The 15,304-nt window shown below is 42.8% G+C and overlaps 1 protein-coding gene across 1 annotated transcript in view; it reads left to right on the forward strand.

Moving 5' to 3' along the window:
- Positions 1-15,304, forward strand: part of ENTREP1 (endosomal transmembrane epsin interactor 1) — a 174,973-nt gene that overhangs the window by 32,305 nt on the left and 127,364 nt on the right. Inside the window, exon 2 of the mRNA XM_085633000.1 lies at positions 2,954-3,010. Coding sequence (XP_085489126.1) covers positions 2,954-3,010 — 57 coding nt within the window. The remainder of the gene's footprint in view (positions 1-2,953; positions 3,011-15,304) is intronic.

Here is a 15,304-nt window from a genome sequence, read left to right on the forward strand (position 1 = left end):
ACTCTATACTACTTCACTCTAGCCTGCACCACTTCACTCTCCTCTGAAATAATCAACTCTAGGCCACTGCACAATACGCCATTCTACTCCGTTCTGCGTCACTCCACACTACACCACTGCAATCAATGCTGTGCCACTGTACTCTACACCACTCTACTCTATGCCATTGCGTTTTACCCTGCACCACTGTACTATACCCTGTACCACTCGACTTTATCCTGAAACAATCTATTCTACACCACTGCACTCTGCGCCACATCACTATACTTTGCATCACTCTCTGCCTCTGCAGTCGGTGCTATGCCACTGTGCTGTAAACCACTGCACTCTACGTACCTTTACTTAAAATTAATGCATCCTACACCACTGTATCTACGCCAACTACTTTGCACCACTTCACACCACTATACTCTATGCCACTGCACGCTACATCACTCTATTCTACTCTGCACCACTGTACTCTCACTGTTATCTGCACCACTGTACTCTGTAACACTCTACTTTGCACCACTCTAAGACCCAGCACTCTACCACCATGCACTCTGACACTCTATTCTGCATGACTGCACTCTATGCCACTGCACTCTACTCTGCACTACTCAACTCTATGCCACTCTACACAACTGCACTCTACCCCACTGCATTCTATGACACTCTATGCTACACCTCTGCACTCTACCCAGCACTACTCCACTCTACCCTGCACCACTCCACTCTACCCTGCACCACTCCACTCTACTGTGCACCACTCCACTCTATGCCACTTCATTCTAGGCCACTCTACGCCACTCTGCGCCAGTCCACTCTATGCCATTTCACTCTACGCAACTGCAATCTACTCTGCACCGCTCTACGCCACTGCACTCTATGCTACTCTGCGTCGCTGCACTCTACGCCAATGCACTCTATACCACTTGACCTAAAACCAGTGCACTGTGCGCCACTGTACTTTACGCCACTTCACTATGGGACACTCTACGACACTCCACGATATTCTACTCTATGATGCTCTACTCTATTAAACTGTGCTACTCTGACACTCTACAGCACTGCTCCACTCTACGATGCTCTATGCAACTCCCAGAATGCCACTTCACTCCAATCCACTCTATTCTATGACCCAGTACTCCACTCTGCTCTGCACCACTCCACAAAACTTTATGCCACTCCACTCAACTCTGACTCTGTATTCAACTTTACCCACTCAACTCCATGCCCTTCCACCCTATGCCACTCTACTCCCTCTATGACACTGTACGCTGCTCCATGACACTCCACTTCACCTCGCTCCATGACACTCCACTTCAGTCCTCTCTATGCCACTCAACTCTACTGTATGCCACTCATTAATACTCCACTTTACAACACGCTACTCTCCTTTACCCCACTAACTTTTAGCCATACTAAACAGCAGCCACTCTTGTGTACAACATTGCTAAAACATATTGCCAAAGTGAATAGCTCTTGCATAGGCGAGACCTAAATTAAAACTGAAGAGGGCCAACTAGGCTGAAACCGATCTTTGATTGTTTGTGTTCTGATTTAGAGAGGACCTGGCTTTACAATTAGGGCTGCACTGTTCCTATTGGGGCAGGACCAAGACTGATTTGCATATGGCTGGGTCTAACCGTAGGTGGCATGGCGGGCAGAAAAAAATGAAGAGTTGGAATACTACTTGAGTGTAATTGATAGTAATTAGACTATTTGCAAGCATTTTTCCAATCACCTGTTGTTAGTTTCATACCAGACTGTGCCTTCATGAGTCATGACCTCGACATACAATCAGCAGTGGTAATAAATAGCATACTACTCTCTGCACATCTGCAGATATACTGCATAGGTCCTGGTGTTCCTATTACTGCTCGAAATGTGTATAGGAATTGCTCCCTCATTAAATTGTTCAACTTAGCCATGGGTAGTGTGTAACTGTGCGAGACATATAAATCATGATACACACATTCATGGATGTTTGTTCTCATTGAACACCACAGTTATTCCAAGCGTGGGTGATTGTATAAACAGAATGACTCGTTAAAAATGAAAACCGGAATGGACGACTGGTCGTGGCTGTGTCATTTATTGAAATACATATATTTTTCGTCCTAAAATGAGTCTTCTTCATATAGCCTCATTTATTGGAAACTGACTCACCCGTAGGAGTCACAATAAGGGTTTGTCGAGAAAGTAAATTGATGAACATGTGGAACAAAGCATGAAAGTACATTTTCTGCACAAGCTCACGATGCAGCCGCAGAGAACCACTGCAAATGTACTGTATACTCCATAGGAGCCCCCTCGGCTATAACACTCTTTTTAAACATGGCGGGTGTGTGGAGTACAGTTTGCTGCTACAGCAACAGGAAACAGTTAAAACACGTGGTTGTCTAGCCACCGCTACCTTCTCATAATCCCTAATAACCCTTGAGGCACAGAGAGACAGCAGACAAACACTTCTAAGGTTCTCGTTTGAAGGTTGATGGGCATAAATGCGCTGCACAGTATGACTGGATTCAGCTGAACTGGTGCATAAAAATGTGCGCAATGTCCATTCTTAAGACTGACAGTAAACAGAGAGCACACATTTCCAATTCACTGTAGGAGTGTGATGATATCTAGGATTGAATATAACGGTTGGGTTTTATGCATAAAATGCATCCAATGCCTGACTTGTTGGTTTACTTTAGCTTGCATAGTGCCTAATGTTTAAAGGGTTAAGATAACACAATGGGACACGTTCGTGCAATGTTGGTGGTTTGACTCATTTGAGTAACATTCATTTATCCATCTGACGTTCATTAATGTGCTGCTGTTGATTTCCATAATAACACCGCCTAGTCTTAAAGTTCATAGAAGCCCTGCTTTTTGAATTTTTTTTTGCTTCTCACACCGTTAATGCTTTATCTTTTTGCTCCTCAATCCAACTAAATTATATTTCTCCTTTATTGAATTTCAGGTGATCCTTTCAGGAATTATCGGATTAACAACATGGAAGAGACCAATGGTACTACTGGTATGTATGCAAGGTTAATTTCACTCGTTATTTCTGCTGTGCACCATGTTTTGCAGAAGAGCATCAAAAACCAGATCAAACTGACTGAATAAAACCGCGTGTACGGTTTGAAAACCAATACTCGATAGGAATTAACTGTTGTGCATACTGCAATGCAGCAGACTGGCAGGCCATGTGGTGGGATGAGAGGATTAACATGGGAAAGTGTCCTCGTGGGCGCCTAGATCAAAATGCCCATCAGTTTACAAGGCTTCAAGCACAGAACCCACACACACCAGATAAGGAGTGGAGTTTACACATGGTAGGGCACATGCAGTATCAATAATGACATTACTGAACCCAACGCCTCGGGATGGTACTAGCAAGAGATGGAGAGTGGGTCCATTGCCAGGGAAGAAGGCAAGATACAAATATAACTAATTATGGGGCAGATGTGCGACCGTTTTTTGCGGTCGCAAACGGGAATTAGGCCCGTTTGCGACCGCAAAATTGGTCTGTTCCATGCACAAACTATATTATGCGAGTCGCTAACCTATTAGCGACTGGCAAAATATGGTTTGCGACTTGGTATTAGGAAAGGGTGTGCCAAGGGTGTCCCTTCTTAATAGCTAGTCTAAAACCAATGTATGATTGTTTTGCGACCGCATTTGCAGTTGCAAAACAATCGCAGTTTACCACCTACTTCAAGTAGGTGGTAAACTACTCACAAACGGGAAAGGGTCCCCAGGGGACCACTTTCCCTTTGTGAATGGGTGCGAAAATATTTTTTAGGAGCAGGCAGTAGTCCCAGGGACCACTGCTTGCCCTTAAAAAATGAAACTGAAAAGTTTCATTTTAAAAAAAAAATGAAACTGAAAAGTTTCATTTTTAAGAAAAAATGAAACTGAAAAGTTTCATTTTTTTAAAAAAAATGCATCCCGTTTTCCGTTAAGGAAAATGGGCTGTGTTAAAAAACAAATATAAAAACTGCTTTATTGATAAAGCAGTCACAGACATGGTGGTCTGCTGACCCCAGCAGGCCACCATCCCTGTGAATGCTAGCCATTGCCAATGGGGTCGCAAATTGAGCTTGCCTCATGAATATTGATGAGTCATGCAACTTGCTACCCCATTGGGAATCGCAAACAGTGTCTGAAACACTGTTGTACAAGCAGTTTAGTGAGTCGCAAATTGCGAGTCGCAATTCTGCACAATTTGCGATTCGCTAAACTGAATGGTCGTCCATCTGGCCTAATGTATTCTAATTCCTATAAGCAATAATAGTGGTGCTCCCTAATTATATTTGCAGTCAACGGATATTGCATTTATGGAGTAATGCCTCTATTTGAAGGATGAATCGGGCAGTATAGACTGTGCTTTTTTTACGTGGAAGTTAATATCCATATGAATGTGTCGAGTTCATAAATGTGCTTTGCAATGTTTGAAAGATAAATTATAGACAGACAAATGCAAAAATATGTAATCCATATTCTACAGTGCGAGGTCAAAACCTTCAGCTTTTCAGCCATTTAGACGTTCGGGAAAGCAATACAATTTATATAATTGATGAACGTTTAACCTAAAGCAAATGAATATAGATCAATAAATGTACCAACATTTAGAAATATGCCCCGGATGGTCTCAAACTCTAGTGAGTGAGTAGGGTGTTATTCTGACTGGACTTTACACTCCATTCTTAGTTCAGGGAATAGTTCCAAAAGTTCATGAAGGAACTGGAATGGGAATTGCACGTGCTGGGAGATTCAGAGGGGTGCTTCTTTCAGTGTGGGTGTCATCAGATGCCTCAGTAATGCCATTCGAGCTAAAATTACTTGCAGTAATTACAGTAAGGAGGACAGGCCTATCTTCTTATGTGCGGAGTACTCCTCCCCCAACTGCGTAGTCTCCACACTCGGAAAGTTATTATTAAATCGCAATTTTGCGATAATGGAAAAAGAGTAGACATCCACAAACGTGTAAGTTTACCTTTGTGAATCACACCCTATGTGTGGAGAGCTCCGTCATTGCAGGCGATGTCCTGCAATCTTAACACGCTGCATTTTGTTCATGTTGAAATCTAATCGCAATACAATTGCAGATCACGCAAGAAGTACAATGGTGCTTTAAACACACTCCACCTCAGCGAGATCAAAAACTAAGCACAAAGCAGTGGTGCTTTAAGGATCTAAACAGGAACAATCACTTAACTAACTGTGGAAACACCTCCAGGGCTACATTTCGCCTTTATGTCCACCTGTGACATTAGAAAGGAAATCTGCTATTTTATTTATGGGATTGTAATTTTGTGACAAGCTGCCCTATGTCTTCATTTCCCTTTACCTAACCACTGCCATATCAAATGTATCTGATACAAAGGAGTTACATTTAGCACATAGTCGCCAAACCCTCCTTTCGATCTTTGTATCACATAATGCCAGGAAGTGAGTAATGGAAAAGATGCTGGCTTCTTTTGGTAGGTACTGTAACTATGAACACTATGTGATGCTAAGAGATAAGATGGCGGATTCTAGGAATATTCAAAAGATATCTAGATGTAAACGAGATATAAATAAACTGAAGAATACCCATCAAAGCCTTATTTGCACAAGCTATATTAAATGTATATGTCAAAATGCATTAGCACACACAACGTTGAAATCATCACAATAAGACTATACTAAAAACCCGTGGGTGGTGCAGAAATCATGCAATCAAACACACAAAAGAACTTCACTCGAATCAGATGGCAAGTGGCAAATACATAAAAATACTAGCTTAACTGAAACTATTATAGCTAAATAAATGAATGCTTCTGTTTAAGACATTTGGCATTCCAGTAGTACACACCTAGCTCGCATTTCCAAAGCTCGCCAGATAATATCCTTCACAACTTGCAGCACGTATGGGTTCCAGACAACTCAAGCAAAGATTTGACACGCGTGCAAAGTGTCTAATGTTTGTCTTATTCAGCAGGGGCCACAGACGCATCTAATCCTAGTACAACAGATGCACAAATGGAAAATCATCCAAAGAGTCAAGTATTTTATTGTTGTAGCAACAGAAGAATGCACGTGTGGCCATGGGTGTCCAGTTTCCCACGCAAATATTTTCCAAGTACCTATCAGCTAAATGTCGGAAGGCACAGTAAAAAATTGGTACCTGATATAAGATCAATATGGTTTTGTTTTACTACAAGGTCCATCACTTTCTTGATAGATTCAGGGTGCATCCTTAGCTCAGGCATAAGAGGCATGTGCACCATTTTAATGTGTGCTAACCATGGAAGAGAATGGAATATGCTGTCCTTCATCAAGTCCTTGAGTTAGTTAATCAAGAAAGAAATCTCCCGTGTGTACCTCAACCACAGGTAACTCATATCTGGAGCCCAGCCAACGCGGTCTGATTTTCAGCCCAAAGCTAGATCAATCCTTAAAGCAATCAATGGGCTCCAAGACATTCCCTTTAAGTTGGGAATACAAGTTCTGTCTGCTTCCCAAATCTCCAAACGGGGTGTGCCCTGTGCAGGCACAATTTTTGTTGTGGGCTGAGGCATAAACATTGTTGGTACCCCCCTACCCATTTGGCAAAGCAAATTTGATAGGGAATTTTTAAATACTCTTTGTCCAATTTTTGCCCTTCCTACACTGCACCATCTGTCACCTATGCATCCCTTCTTTTTGTACCTTCACCTCTTTTCTGCATCACTCTCTCAACCATCTCTAGCTTACCTGCTGTTGCACATCTCCTATTCACGTCACACTCCAGAACTATTGTGTGGCTCAGTGCCATGTGTGACACCTTAAGAGAGTCCAGTCTATTTACTCAAGTACATATTGCTTTCTGATTCTGGTCATTCTTTTTTGCATCACGTCTCCTAGTCCTTTTCTATGCATTTGTTCTACGACACACCCTGGATACCATGCCTCTATCCATGTCCGAGCATAACAATTAGCACATTATGTGAATGGATGAGCTCTTCCTCTATGCCTGTGCCCAACTGGTCCTATGACAGGATGTCATCATCTTTTAGTCTGATCTTTTAGCCAAGCCTGTTTCCACTCTGAGGGGAACACAATGGCTTTCCTTTTCATTCTAGCCTTGGGGTAGTGTTTGGTTAACTGAGTCTGGCTGCTCTAATTCTGTTACCACGTGACTAATAGTGATGCGTGTACGGTCGTACATCCTACAGTTTCAGAGAGCCTGCATTTTAAAGAAATGATTAGAAACGAATACCGTAATCCCTATTCCCCTAGTGGAAGTTGGAATCAGTGCAGACATTAGGTGCTCCATGCCTGATGGGTACGCATGCAATCTTTGACCATAACTAATCGTTTAAGTGGTACAAATCCCTAAAGTCTGATACTGCCAGGAGACCCACTTTGGATGATAGCCTATTTACAGCATGAATATAAACACAGATTGAGAGGCGATTATGGTTCATACTATACATCCTTCCTATAGATTTTAACATAAACCAACAGAATATAATGAATCAACACCAGGAAGTTAGCGCTACACTGTACCATATATATAGGTTTAACTTGGAATGGGGTGCATGCTTCATCACAGGGTTCGGTCCTGCTTCCTGGGTCACATAACGGCCTACGATAGGCTTAACTTGCTATGGGAGTTCAATGTCGTTTGGGAATGTCAATAGAATGGATTCCCTATTGAATAACAAACGGTAAAGATACCTAGTGGTGTACCCTGGCCAATTTATTGTAGGAGCCACTGATAAGGTTAAAAACAAATATGATGTTCAGGAATCATAATCATTCCCACACCAAGCAATGTTAACATGTTTTGGCCATACATGAAGACTGACCTGGGTCAATGACCTTCATCAAGACCTATAACCCCTGTTACTCACTCAATTCTATCTACATGCAGGTTTTAAAAGCTATAGGGAGAAGGAAAAAAGTCATCTGGCATATTCTCACGATTGTTATCATTAGGCAATATTGGGTAAACAAACATATCAGCCATTTGCAAGACAACGACTATCATCACATATCACAGGTACATTACTACATGCCCCTCAAGTGTAACACCCACGTGACAGTATCACAAGCGTGGTAAATAGAATATCCAACGATTAGATATTTATACACCTCACAAGTAGAGACTGAATACCTATCTTACCCTCTGTTAACCCCTTCGGTGCTCATGACGGAATGGTTCCGTCATGACCCACGGTTGAGCTGTGCTCATGACGGAACCATTCCGTCATGACCACACCCGCGCAAGATTCCGTCAGCACAGCGGCGGAATCTGCGCAGCATCGAAGGGGTTAATAGGCAATTATAGGTTGTTGGTAATACCTGCCTGTATCACAAACTATTGATGGGAGGGGTCAAGTAACAATGGAAAAGTGATTAGAAACATTTTAAAGTATTGAGTGCAAAAGTAAATTTGGAAGAAGTGGTACCTGGCACTTACTTCGTCAAGGCAGGTACTTGCCTGAACACACCTAGCATCCGACTCTCCTCTGCTAGTTGAGAGTCAAACACTCTTTCAGGCCGATAAATACTGATCCCATGGCACCAATGCCTCAAGAGTACCTGCAGTGTCGTCTGACATCATACACTTGCATATATATGCTGTGGTGCATCTAAATTCCTGCGCCTCCATGTATAGGTCGAAAGGCATGGTCTTTGTGACTAGCGTCAAAAGAGTGAGGCGAGACACTAGTGAATTGTATTGTCAAAACACATGGAGGAGACCAAAGAGGACCACTCCCAGGGCAACGCGGTTGAGCCCATTTTATCAGGGGCCCCCGACCATGCAGTGCGGGCACTGCTGTCAGGAATGGAGATCCTGGAGAAATTTGCACCAGCAACAGAAGATGCAGAGCCGCAACACCGACTTACTTCCAAAAAGACTTTATTCGTCTGTGCAGCATGATCAACGCCGTATCCTTATGCGTTTCGGCGGGATATTGCCTTGATCACAGGTGAGTATAATATGAGCCCAGTGGTCACATGGCCCGTGGTATATATATACTCTGAAAATAAGCGTGGCCCAATGAAACATTACCTACAAGAATTGTGCTTATGAATGGGGAGTCACACATTTATTATCCGAGTGTACTTGAAAAAATACGGCTTAACGCTTCGCATATTCCATTATAGCCACTGTTTATAGAAGAAATTAAGTGAAGCCATCTTCACAAGTCTTATGTATTGTGTTTTAACCACTTATGGTAAGTTTAAATGCCTTTGTTTGGAACTACACACATGAAAAAAACAGTTTGGCATAAAACATATACACAGATTCGCTGAGTGTAATATGCTACTTATGGGGGGGTTCATCATGACCCACCCGATGATTAGCCTCTAAGGAATTGTGTCCCAACCCCACACTGAGCAATGATGAAAAAAAGCATTTTATACTCTCCCCACTTGTATATCTACTAAATAGTTGCACTTCATTCACTAAGCCTCCTGTGATGGGATGAGAGGTTATGTATTGGCACATGACTAAAAAAGTGACTGTAGCTAGTAGGCAGGATGATGAGAAATCCCAGATCCAGTGTGTTGTTGGTTTCAGCTTCCCCTTTCAGGACCAATTCCCTATCAACAGGAAGTCGGATACAACAGACTGGGGCAGTGTGCTTCAAGTGGAAGGAAGGTCAGGAGCACAGCAACTGGCCTGATTGGGGTACAAACCCAGATTCTGTAACTGCTTGACCCATCACTTGACCCATCAGAAGAGGGAGGAGCTGGAAAAGGAGTGTTTGAAGAGTTGGCAAATATTTGGCGTGAGGAGTGAAGGGATTACCTGCATGGACAAGAGATGCCAGAGAATTGTGGACCATTGAAGGAAGAGCGCATTGGACTGTATTGTTCCAAATACTCAGAGAAGAGCTAAACAACCCAGTTGTCGAGTAGACAGGGGTACTGAGTCCCCAAAATACTGTGATCCTAAGGGCAGGTGGGGGCCTGGGGCAAATATTGGAAGGTTTTGTTTTTTTGGGAGTGGGGAATAGTAGCCTCGTAGAGAAGGGAACAAGCATGAGGTTGAAAAGAACCTTGAGCTGAAATATATTCCTGCAATGCTTCAAATAATTTATGTTTTTTCCTTTCATAGTATAACAGTGAAGTTAACTGACCTATTTTTTATTCCACATCACCACTCTTTTCGACAAAGCACTATTGGTGTTGTGACAAAGTGTTCTGATTTAGTTCTATTTTAGTAATCACATATTTTTTAAATTTGATTTCAAGGACGCTTATACTCTCTTCAGCAACCCTGAGAAAAATGCGGATTAGCAATGCCGTTCAGACCTGACAGAACTAAAAGGCTGTAAATTTACCTAGCATTTAGCGACTGAATACTTTTTTTCTCTTATATTTGATGTCCATAACCTAATAAATACCTCCACATGAAGCTTTAATACTGTACACTTGCCCTGATCCCATTGTATCAGCGACATCCCCTGTAGAGCAACACCAACAATTGTTCATCTTTGCTAGTAACCCAGCCTCTAAGGAAACAATAAACCAGGGACTAAGTCTGGCCCAGCATTAGGAAATCTTTCTTGAACTTAAGGTAATATATTTTCAAATCATTAGCAATCAAAGCAAGAAAGTTTAGGGGTCTCAAAATGCCCCCACCTCTACCCAAACTTAGTTTACTCTAAATACTGGCATTGATATAAGAGGGACACACAAAACTTTATTGGTCATGGTCTCAAATTTGTTTTCCAGAGTAGTAAAACCAAGAAGGGTGTTGAAGTAACCTGCCAGTAATCTAATCCAATTTCAGGTTGTTACCCTCTAATGTCACCTTCCTCAGAGAGAAATAGATCTAGAGCAGCCACTACCTAAAGCCTTATATAAATAGAATAGGGACTGGTGTCAAAATGTATGATTTATACTTATGCCCTATCACATACAACCTCACTGAAAAGAAAGGTTATCGCTAGAGGCTACCTCAACTTTCCACTAAAGTTTCTCCAGCATCCCAACACGTAGCCCACTCCTTGGATGACCTCAAACTCTACAGCAACAAAGGTGAAGAAGCTGTCCTAATACAGTGGCTCATTGCTTCGGATCTCTTGAAGAAAAGGTTAGCAATAAATATATGGCAATCTGATTTTTTTGACTTTTAAAGCCACACAATGCACCTGGATAAAACGGGCAAAAAAGGGAGACCACACATATCCTGGGTTCAGATTGGAATATTTTGCTTTTTTCAACACCCTACGGGATAGGGAAAGTAAAATAAGAAAATAAATAAAAACGCTTACGAGTTGGCGATGCGGCGAGCGCAAGGTAAGTGATTTATTTATTTTTTATTTTATTTTCCCTATTCCATCATCTGTCTACTTCCACGCCCCCCCACTCTTACCTGTACCAGCCGCGCCTGATTGTGAGATGTCAGATATACAGCTAGTGATTGAGACCAGGTGACTCTCAGCCTACATACCCCTCAGGTTGGCAATAATCAGACCTAACGCCCATGTGACTGTGAGTCAAGGTTTGAGACTCACTTTCTTTGAGTAATGCTGTACTGTGGGGTACTAGACTAACAGACTAAAATAGAGAGTATTTTGCAGGTGTGGGTCTTCACAAAAGAGGGAGACTGCTCCAAGGTGTCAGACACAGAACCAGTGAGTGAGTCTGTGTTTCCTGGGAGATTACTTCTCACTGCAGGCGTCTGTGTGTCACCTGAAACATATTGGTCACTCAGTTTTTCCCTCTTACCATATTGATACATTGGACAGTAAAAGTATCACTTGTTTTTTTCCACTGCTTGTAACAACAGTACAAAGAGCTACGTCAAATGCAAGTTGTTATTGTAACACGCAGGACTAGCTTCTAATCCTTGATTCTGCACTGCAAGGTGCGAAACAATCAGCTAGTGAGACTCGATGTACCCCGATTTAATGAATAATCCAACTGCTTCTCAACCAGAATGTACACGCACAATTGATCAAGCAAAAACAATAACAAGCCTGTTTTTTTCCATGTTTGCCACAAGAACAGTGTACCTTGAAACTTGTTTTCTTATGCAAAAAATGCAGTCACTAGAAGTCGTTTCCTGGTCTCCCTTCAATATTGTGATTTACAGACAGAATGCATTCATTTTCTTGTTCCTTTGTTCTGCTGTCTTCCTGTACACGAGGGGTAGGAAAGTGCCCCTTTTTGACTTACTCAGCCCCACTTTTTGCCTGGTATTTGACCAGGCCTCGAGTGCCAGATCTCTTTACCTAAGACTGTGCAATACCTTTAGCAGATCCTGTAAGTCCCTTGTAGGAGGCTAAAGAGGATATCTAAGGGCTGCAGCATTGTTCTGTCTTTGTTGTTGCCTCGTGTCCAAGGCCTTGCGCTCGTGTTCCTGTGCTTCTGGAGCCATGATGGAATGAGAATCATTGTTCTGATTCTCTAACAGTCGAGGAGGATGGGAGGGGAGACAGAGCTACTGTGGACGTGCAATGCCATTGGTGATTGCCCACTGTTGAATACACTTCAATAAAGGAGTTTTCTTAGACATACCTGCCCAGTGTCTCCTTTATAACAAGCATGTATTGTGCCACCCTAAGGGACCACTTAGCACCAACATGCAAACTGCCAATGCAGGGTGCGTGCTATGGTGCAGAGAAAAGTGAAGACACAACATGACATCTCCTGTGTGCCATGCCAGCAGACACTGCATGCAGTCTAGGTAAGTCACCCCTGACAGCTCTAAGGCAGGGTGCACTATACTCCATGTGAGGACATAGCTGCATGAGCAGATATGCCCCTGTGACGTATCAGTTGATTCTTAAATATTACAAGTGACCAGGTAAGCCATATTTAGTACATGTGCTGGATACTGGTATTTACGAGTTCCCAGTTACATGATGGCTTCACTGAAACAACAGATGTTTGCTATTAAACATCTCGTATTAATAAACCCACGCTGATCCCACTGATGGATTTATTAATGCATGCACCCAGAGGGAACCTTAGAGGTGCCCCTGAAAACCTACCAACTGCAAGTGAACTGGCTGACTGGTGTAGCCCAGCTTGTCACCACAGACAGGTTTCTGACCCCCTGCAGATGAGAGGCCACGCTCCCTGAGGGAAGAAAGAATGCCTGCTCTGGCCAGTGTTGTTGTCACCTCCTCCCAGCATGATGGCTAATTGATCAGCATATCAAGGCAGGAGGCTTCAAAGGTTTCTCTGCCACCTTTGATATGTACCCAAAGGCTCCCCCAGACAGGAAAATGCCACCCCCGGCCCTGGGCCCATTTGGCACCAGGACAGGCAGAAAAATTAGCTAGCACCCCTAAGGTGGGCTACCTTTTGTTGACACGATTTTTAATATTCCACCATTTTAGCTTTGCTGGAATTAGGCTCTCCGGGTCAGGGTTATGCTTACTTCCCACAGAAGGTGATCATATAGAGGGTGTAGACACCGTAAAGGTAAGCAGCCCATCGGCTACTACATGTCTCTCCCCGTTATGGCCCAAAATTGAGTATTTACGTGGCAACCCTGACACCAGGTACTTACCTTTTATGGATCAAGAAGAAGAGGACAAAGAAGAGCTGCGAGAAAAGCGAGAGCTTAAGTGTGATGTGGACTTTTGGCACCAAACCCTGCCTGTGCACACCAAGTCTTGATAATCGTGAGCAGCAACTCGTCCTGCAGCTGACCAGCTTCCAAGGACCCTTGGAGACTGCCAGCACTTTGTAAATTGCCAGCAATCTCCCTTGGAGTAGAAGAGCGACTCCCCTGCAGTCCACAGACACCGAAAATGCAAAGTCTGGTTTACCAAATTTCTGCTCCCCAGCAGTCTGACGCAACAGCCTCCAAGGAACAGGAACCTGTGCTCCTAAAGGTCAGATCTGTACACCAACAATTGTTCATCTTTGCTAGTAACCCAGCCTCTAAGGAAACAATAAACCAGGGACTAAGTCTGGCCCAGCATTAGGAAATCTTTCTTGAACTTAAGGTAATATATTTTCAAATCATTAGCAATCAAAGCAAGAAAGTTTAGGGGTCTCAAAATGCCCCCACCTCTACCCAAACTTAGTTTACTCTAAATACTGGCATTGATATAAGAGGGACACACAAAACTTTATTGGTCATGGTCTCAAATTTGTTTTCCAGAGTAGTAAAACCAAGAAGGGTGTTGAAGTAACCTGCCAGTAATCTAATCCAATTTCAGGTTGTTACCTCTAATGTCACCTTCCTCAGAGAGAAATAGATCTAGAGCAGCCACTACCTAAAGCCTTATATAAATAGAATAGGGACTGGTGTCAAAATGTATGATTTATACTTATGCCCTATCACATACAACCTCACTGAAAAGAAAGGTTATCGCTAGAGGCTACCTCAACTTTCCACTAAAGTTTCTCCAGCATCCCAACACGTAGCCCACTCCTTGGATGACCTCAAACTCTACAGCAACAAAGGTGAAGAAGCTGTCCTAATACAGTGGCTCATTGCTTCGGATCTCTTGGAGAAAAGGTTAGCAATAAATATATGGCAATCTGATTTTTTTGACTTTTAAAGCCACACAATGCACCTGGATAAAACGGGCAAAAAAGGGAGACCACACATATCCTGGGTTCAGATTGGAATATTTTGCTTTTTTCAACACCCTACGGGATAGGGAAAGTAAAATAAGAAAATAAATAAAAACGCTTACGAGTTGGCGATGCGGCGAGCGCAAGGTAAGTGATTTATTTATTTTTTATTTTATTTTCCCTATTCCATCATCTGTCTACTTCCACGCCCCCCCCCACTCTTACCTGTACCAGCCGCGCCTGATTGTGAGATGTCAGATATACAGCTAGTGATTGAGACCAGGTGACTCTCAGCCTACATACCCCTCAGGTTGGCAATAATCAGACCTAACGCCCATGTGACTGTGAGTCAAGGTTTGAGTCTCACTTTCTTTGAGTAATGCTGTACTGTGGGGTACTAGACTAACAGACTAAAATAGAGAGTATTTTGCAGGTGTGGGTCTTCACAAAAGAGGGAGACTGCTCCAAGGTGTCAGACACAGAACCAGTGAGTGAGTCTGTGTTTCCTGGGAGATTACTTCTCACTGCAGGCGTCTGTGTGTCACCTGAAACATATTGGTCACTCAGTTTTTCCCTCTTACCATATTGATACATTGGACAGTAAAAGTATCACTTGTTTTTTTCCACTGCTTGTAACAACAGTACAAAGAGCTACGTCAAATGCAAGTTGTTATTGTAACACGCAGGACTAGCTTCTAATCCTTGATTCTGCACTGCAAGGTGCGAAACAATCAGCTAGTGAGACTCGATGTACCCCGATTTAATGAATAATCCAACTGCTTCTCAACCAGAATGT

The sequence above is a fragment of the Triturus cristatus genome, chromosome 2_1 (assembly GCF_964204655.1).
Source record: "Triturus cristatus chromosome 2_1, aTriCri1.1, whole genome shotgun sequence".
Lineage (NCBI taxonomy): Eukaryota > Metazoa > Chordata > Amphibia > Caudata > Salamandridae > Triturus > Triturus cristatus.